At 41.4% G+C, this 7,922-nt stretch overlaps 1 protein-coding gene across 1 annotated transcript in view; it reads right to left on the bottom strand.

Annotated features, from left to right (window-relative positions):
- Positions 1–1,020: 1,020 nt before the first annotated feature.
- The window catches only part of actn1 (actinin, alpha 1), a 58,454-nt gene continuing 51,552 nt past the window's right edge, over positions 1,021–7,922 (bottom strand). Inside the window, exons 15-21 of the mRNA XM_005746560.2 lie at positions 7,068–7,202; positions 6,363–6,542; positions 4,757–4,903; positions 2,603–2,683; positions 2,224–2,289; positions 1,767–1,925; positions 1,021–1,480 (exon numbers count right to left, since the gene is read on the bottom strand). Of these exons, the coding sequence (XP_005746617.1) occupies positions 1,322–1,480; positions 1,767–1,925; positions 2,224–2,289; positions 2,603–2,683; positions 4,757–4,903; positions 6,363–6,542; positions 7,068–7,202 (927 nt within the window). The 3' untranslated portion in view covers positions 1,021–1,321. The remainder of the gene's footprint in view (positions 1,481–1,766; positions 1,926–2,223; positions 2,290–2,602; positions 2,684–4,756; positions 4,904–6,362; positions 6,543–7,067; positions 7,203–7,922) is intronic.

Raw genomic sequence — 7,922 nt, 5'->3', positions numbered from 1 at the left:
GGGGCTGAATAATTACGCACACCCCACTTTGCAGTTATTGATTTGTAAAAAATGTTTGGAATCATGTATGATTTTCGTTCCACTTCTCACGTGTACACCACTTTGTATTGGTCTTTCACGTGATTGATTCATGTTTGTGGCTGTAATGTGACAAAATGTGGGAAAGTTCAAGGGGGCCAAATACTTTTGCAAGCCACTGTATATGTCTGAGTTTCTATGTTTTTAACAGGAATATTCTCTGTGGCTTATTGTGGCGCTCTATGTCAACTTTATCATAGAACCATCTCACTCACCTCTAGGCCATGACAAATAACGCAAGGATAATTATTAATAAGCGAAAGCTGCTTCTGGCTCTTTTCCGGTGTGCCCTCTTTTTTTTCCCCCACTTTTTTCTCCATTATTTTTCTAATTTGTGACATTGAGAATAATTTTAATGATCATTTTATGTACATCTACGGTAACTAAACTGGCTGCTTTATGGGGCTTTTCTACTCTACTTGAGCAATCAAAGCTCTGTGTAAAAAATGTCTCATTCACCCATTCATTCAAGCACCATTTCTAGTTTCTGTGTAACATTCACATACATTCATAATCTGATGGATGCATCAGAGAGCAACCTGGTGTTCAGTGTCTTTCTCAAGGGTACATTGGCATGCAGACTGGAGCAGCCAGGAATACACCAACCTTCCGATGAGTAGATGGCCTAAAAATGTCTATATATATATTCGCATATACACATACTGGCTACCAGCTTTTCTTTGGATTTTAGGAGTCATACAGGTAGTTTAAAGATGTAAGAAAATATACTACAGGCACAAACTCCCCACTTAACCCTCTTTGGGGAAAAAAAAATGCCACTGATGATTCCTGGAGCAAACAAAATTAGAAGAGAAAGTATAGCATTTTTTTCTTTATTACAATTGTTGTCTCTTATTTTCAATCAGGTGAAGAAAAATACCTTTTTTGTTCAGTATAATAAAATATGTTAACTTTATTCATTTCATGAAGAAAAACAATGACAACAAGAAAATAAAAACAGAAAAAATATTTTTTGTCTCTCCCTCTTTGTAAACCTGGAGAGCTGCTGCATTGCGTGGGAAGCAAATACAACGGAGACAGAGTGTGGTGGAGAGGCTGGACAGGTGGAGGGGGAGAAAAGCAGGAGGAGACATAGGATAATGACAAAAAGATAAGGCCAGAGACATACCAAAAAAGAAAAAAAAAAAAAAAATGAACAGGAGGGTGGTGACTGGGCATTTCGGAGGACGTGGCGGTTGATTAGAGTAGGCTTGTGGTCCCGCGCCAGGACGACTGACAGTGTTCAGAGGTCACTCTCTCCATACAGGGCGGTGGAGAACGACATGTAGTCGAGGGCTCCGGGGACACCGTCGGGGCCAGTGTACGGGGCCATGCGAGCGATGCAGTACTCGGCCTGGTCTGGGGGCAGCTCCCTGCGGAGCTCATCAGCTAGGATGTAATTCTAACAGGCATGACAAAAACAAACAAGAGATGTTACAAAATTAGACAAACATAAGATAATAGAAAAGCCAGGAAAACAAATGATGATGGTCAAAAGCTCTGCAGAGCTGAGATGTATTGCAGATAATCTCCTGTGTACTTATGGTAGTCATGCCATTCATTGTTAGCGCTCAGTTATTAACTATGACCACTTTAAGTGCAATTCTAAAGGATTAAGCTTCAGAATTATCTATGTTTAATTTTTACCAATATATATAGGCTGTGTGTTGTTTAATATAATACTTTACCTTATCCCCTGCCAGAACTTTGAAGGAGGCCATGACTTGGTCGGCGGTGTCTGTGTCGGCTGTTTCGCGGGACATAAAGTCGATGAATGCCTGGAAGGTGACGAGGCCCATTCTGTTGGGGTCCACTATGCTCATGATGCGGGAGAACTCGTTTTCACCCTGTGGTAACAGAGAGGATGTATGAGAGACGATGCACAAAGCACAGCAAATGACTGACACCCTGCATGCAGTGATATATTTGTCCTACTGTTAATGTGCAAGTATGTAATAAACAAGCAAATTTTAAGCAGTTCAGAATAAATTGAATTGCACTTAAAAAAATTAGACAAGTCCAAAATAACATCAACAGCACAGTATTTGATCATATTTAAGGTAAAAAAAAAATAAATCTCATTACCGCTTCTTGTTACTAACACATAAACAAATGGTCATACTTGAAAACTGCACATGGCTTTACCAGGTTGTAACCCATGGAGATAAGGCAGGTTTTGAAGTCTTCAGGGTCCATGATTCCTGTTCTCTTCTACAAGATGTCAGCGAGGGAAAAACAAAACCAGGCGGAAAAGAGAGAAACAGAGAAGGAGGGGCAGGGATAGCCATGTGAAGCATTAAAGGTTAAAAAAAGAGTAGAATTAAGGAAGAAATCCACACAATTTGCGATGTGGATGTTGCAAGGTGAGGGGGAAACCACAGAGGGACATGTAGAGAGGAGGAAGAAAAGCAAGAATAGAATCGAAGGGGAGGGATTGAAGTATAAGGGGGAAAAAGCCAAAGAAAAAAAAAAAAAAGAAACCAGTTAAACCTCTCACCGCAAGGGCGTAGTTACAATTAAGTACCTGTGCATCGTTGGCGATATCGAAGCCCAGGCTGATCAGGCAGGCCTTGAACTCCTCCGCGCCCAGAGTGCCCGAGTGGTCCTGGGGTGTGGGAGGCCAGTGCCAGGCGAGGCGTCGGGGCCACAGGCCATGCAGCAACACATACAGGGGTGTCAGTGGTGGTGAGGTGAGGGAGTGGTGGTGGAAGGGGGCAGGACAGGTGAGGTGGTGTTGGTGGGGAAGGAGTAGAAGTGGGTGGGGGTAGTGCACCATGCACGGTGGGGGCAAAAAGAGGTGAGGGGGTGAAGAGGGCCATGCACAAGAGATAGAAAACAGAGAACACAGTGCATATTCATTAGGATCTGGCAGGTGAACACACGGTGGCAGCAGTGCTGCCATGCTTGGCGAGGCATTCAGAGGCGTTAATGTGCAGTGTGGCAGGCAGACTACAGGACCTTGTGGAGAGGTTATCGATATCATTGATGGCACATGTACTTAGCAACACAATGATTATCCTTCTTAGAAGCAGAACTTTCTTTTTACAGCAAAACACTGGAGTGAGCACGTCATAAAACACTTCTCACAATCATAAGTCTTTTTTTTTTTTTTTAATCACAAAATCAGATGGTTTAAGAGCGTCAGTTTGGGTTTCGAAAACAAACATTTTCAGTTTAATATGAGAGAAGATGAAGTAAACCTCAACTATTCCCATTTGAGAAGCTGTAACCACCATCATTATTCAGTTATTTTTTTCAGTATTGGCTAATCTGGCTTAATATCTGGCTAATCAAGCAATGTCAGAAAAGCTGTTCATTAAACATGAACAAAGAAAATCTTCAGAGAAAGATGTGAATCCTGAGACAACCAGGAAATACTTTTTGCTTTTATCCTCAGTAGAATTTAAAAAGCAGATAATTGCAGCACTTTAGGTCCCCATCACATCTACCAACTCGTGTTTAGCTGAGCTTTCAGCTAAACATGTGTAAACCAAAGCAGGACGAGGTCTACATTTGTGCTCCTGTGGACTCTGATTGTTGAGCTCGGGTATTGATTAACAATAGGATGGCTCCGGATGAAGGCATGAACTTATGGTAATGTGCGGGGGTGGGGTGGTGGAGATAAATAAAATCTCATCCATAATTGATGCTGCTCCTGACTTTTCTGCGCCAGTGTAAACACTAAGCTCTGGAGGTAGGAGAAGGAGCTTTACAGAGGCAGCTATGCAAGGAAAGCCTGTAATGTGAACTTTAATATTCCTCTTCTGTTCCATCTTAATTTCACGTATCACAAAAGCATCCAGCTGAGCCTTGAGGCTCATTCTGCCAGACTACCACTTTTCCAAAAATGTCTGAAAGCTTTTAAAGATGAATGTTGCGTCACTGAACTGTAAGTCTCTTTTCAACCCAGCCATAACACTTGGGTGCACCCTTACGCGTTCCACAAACAACTCTACTCTACACACTCATTTTCTTCAAGTTTCTGGTTAAAGGATTGCTGTTAGCCACACGTCGGGCAGCATGACAGGATAAAAAAAAATGATCTCAAACCGGTTAGGTTATACAGCCTCACCTCATCTTCTTTGCTTTGCTGGTGATGTCTGAATATACAGAAAAATGAGTGACTCCACATGCCACAGTGTTACTTAAATCTGCAGAAGAATAGTTTGACATTTCGGAAAAATGCATTGTCTAATAGTAGAGGCAGTACATGGTTAGCCTAGAGCTCATAAAGCTCACAAAAGGGCACCTCAGAAGTTCAGAGTTTTTCCTGCATAGAGGAATTTTTGGCACTTCCCAAAGAGGTTTGAGGTTGTTGCTATTGGTGCGTGTATGTGTAGAAACCCCAAAGACCTGGCCAGGAAACAGTCTGAGTTAATACCTTTGTCAAACTGTGCAACTTTTCATCTCATTTGCTGAATGCAAATGAGGTACAGCATGCTAATTAACCAGCTAGTGTCTGATGTCGGTTGCTTGAACATGGAAAACCGTTTTTCTTCTTCTGTGTTTAGCTGGTTTAGTCTCACATTTATCAGACAAACATGAGAGGTGCATCAAATTTGTTAGTGAAGGAACCTAAAAGCATATTTCCCAAATGTCAAAAAAAGTTTAAAACAAACTAAAGCTGTCTGCAAATGTCCGGACCTCTCCAGTGTGTCTGCACAGTGCGAGTACTGACCCTGTCGAAGTGGTTGAAGGAAGCCCGGAACTCGTTAAGCTGCTCCTGGCTGATGCCCTTGGCGTCTCGTGTCAAGATCTGGTTCTCGATTTCGTTGATGGTACGAGCGATGGTGGTGAGCAGCTGCTCCCAGCCCACACGGATGTGCTGGAGGGGAGAGAAAGATGAAGACGAAGGAAGTGTTAAGGTGGGCTAAAGAAGAGTTTCAGAGGGACTGGTTTTAGCTGAGCTTTAGCCGAGGTGGTTTGTAGATTGTTTTATGCCCTGTGTAAAGAGAAGAGGAAAATTGCAGCTCAGTACAAGGCAGATGTGTCAGATATAGACTGTAAATTGAACTTTTGAAGAATAAAATGTTAGAACAACTATCTGAATGCTTTGATAATGCACATTCTATTATTTGTCTGCCCTTTTGCTCTAACAGGTACAAAGATTACAGTGAAAAATGATGGCTGTCTATCAACCGCACTCCAGACTGAGTACAATTCACTCAGCTGTGTATAAAACAGCATCCTCCAAACTATGTTCATGTCAACAAAGCCCATAAAAACAGCAAAACCATGTTTAAACCATCTCTCAGCGTGTGGTACTCAGGGTTCAAATCCATTAGATTCTGCTCAAATATGTGCAGCTAGAAAATGGTCAAAACACAAACAAATATGCAAAATAGTTTACTAAACCAGCCGAGCATGGCAAACATTGCAACAGGAGCCAATATTCTACTTGCTGGGGACTAGTTTCAACTGCAGATCAGTGCGTGTAAGGCAGGGGTGTCAAACTCCCATCCTCGAGGGCCAGCATCCTGCTTGTTTTTGAGATATCCTTGCCCTACCTGCAGCTGATTACCTGGATCAGGTGTGCTTTGCTAATAAGAAGCTACAAGGGCAGGTTAGTTGGAAAACAAGCAGGAGAGCGGTCCTCGAGGCCTGGAGTTCGACACCTGTGGTGTATGGAGAGGACTGTATATACGGGACTGACCCTTAAACAAAGGGCGACATCACAGCTAACAGATGTGTTTCTTCTCTAATTTTTGGACAACAGTAGAGCTCGCTGGCACAGAAATACACCAATGAGCTTTTAATGAATTTATTGCTGGTTTTAATATTTTCATGTAATTTGTTGTGTGAGACAACAAGAAAGTAGATTAAGAAGAGATCTACTCTCATAAGAAAAAAAGAATGTCCTTCATTTACTAAAAAACAGTAGACGAGGTGCTTTTGTTGCTTCCCAGTAGCTGATTCTGGACAGATGCCTACATAAAAGTTTGGAAAATATGTCTGTAATTATGCAGACAAAATACAAATTAGTTTGGCTTGTAAAAGCTATTCTTGGCGGGGATAGTTCCCCAAAACTTGGCTCATGTGCCAGAAAGTTGATACTGTACACTGAAGACCAGATGGTAAACCGCCAAAAGTTCCATATTCTTAAAGGCCTTCTTGTGGGCATGTAAACATACCGCCATCTATTGTTCTGTAGTGTTTGGAAACCAAGAAAACCAAAGTATTCACAGGACACAGACAAGTCAGACAGATGAGTCAAAAAGCCGGAGTAAGAAGTGAAATTAGGAACAGTAATGTGAATATTTGTTGGCGCCAGAAGAAATGTTTACCTCCATGGTGTAGTTGGTGTGCTTGTTGTCAAAGATGAGAGCTTCCTGAATGAGCTGGTGGTCTCCCTCCAGCTGGTCGATCTTTGGCTTGTAGTTGACGATGCTTTTCTCGTACTGGCGGAGGTGCGTCAGCTGGTCCTCCAGGGTGCCGTGCATCTCGATTGAGATGCGGCCAATTTCCTGTGTAAGCACACAGAGAAGGTTATGACACCTTTTAATGAGAACAATGAGTCACAGCGGAGAGGAGGACATGCACACATGAATCCATTCAAGAATAGTCAAAAATCAAATACCACAGCCTGGCTTTGAAGCTTTTCGTTCATCAATTTTTTAAAATTTTTTTTTTTTAAAGGACAGCATCTCTGCTATTTTACTGAATATAACATATGTCACCATTATGCAAGTACCACCTGGATCAAGCTTTCAAGAACACGAAAATGTCTCCTTTATATAAGGCTATAGTAGCTCCCACATTTCAAAGTGTTATAAAATAATATTTTAACACCAAATAAGAGCAACTATCAAAAAGCCAAAACTAAAGTCTTATTTATTTTATCATTATTTAATATGAAATTGAATATGAAATTCTGTGACAGGAAAAAAAACTAATAACTTCTAGTTCAGACCTAAAGACCAAACCATCACTCTGGCTTCATTCTCAACTTATAACGTGCTCCTCCGACTGCGGTTTCTGCTCACACTGACCTCCATCTTGGTTTGGATCCAAGGCCCGATGACATTGGCCTGGTTGGCAAACTGTCTGCGCAGACGCTCGTTGTTCTGCTGCCGGGCGTGCTCTTCAATCAAAGCCTGGTCGCGCTGCGGCACCAGCTGCCTGACCTACAGCAGCCGGGAGATTGATGGAAACACCCAAGTGCGTTAATACTGAGTCGTGTGGCTATAATAAAGATGGGAACAACGCAACCTGTAATGAATGGAGAAACTCTTTTTTCCCCCCCCATTTTTTTTTTTTTTAAAAGATCTTCTCTCAGCGCTTCACTCTTTTCATAACACAAGTTCTTATTCCCTTACTGAATATAAAAATAAATCTCTTATGCCACTAAAGCTTACCAAAGCATGAATTTGCTTAGACTGGAGCTGCCATACTCATTTTACGTTACTTTAAAGAGCTCACATTTTCTTTGTTGTCTCTTTTGTTGCCTGCCTTTTTCTCCCCGTCTTTTGTTCTAAATTTAATTATCTCTGAATTATTATGCAGAATTGTAGGCAATAAAATGTGGGTTTGTATTCTGACTGATTAAATATTAAAAAGTAATAAAAACCAACATGACACAAAACAAGCTTTTCTTTCCCTGATGTTTTTCTCTTTACCAACTGTTCTCCCAAGACCTCTATTATTTACTATGTTATGCCTCATCCAAAGTTTTTGTCGTGTACATTTTTGCTTTTATTTCCTTCACAGGCTTTCTTTCTTTCTTTCTTTCTTTCTTTCTTTCTTTCTTTCTTTCTTTCTTTCTTGCTTGCTTGTTTGGATGTATGGACAGTCCAGATCACTTAAAAATCTGGATTAAGAAGGGAATGGATAACTGAAAGGGGAAA

This window comes from Pundamilia nyererei, unplaced genomic scaffold (assembly GCF_000239375.1).
Source record: "Pundamilia nyererei isolate P.nyererei 1_Seehausen unplaced genomic scaffold, PunNye1.0 scaffold00179, whole genome shotgun sequence".
Lineage (NCBI taxonomy): Eukaryota > Metazoa > Chordata > Actinopteri > Cichliformes > Cichlidae > Pundamilia > Pundamilia nyererei.
This window is presented reverse-complemented; position numbering and strand designations above follow the sequence as displayed.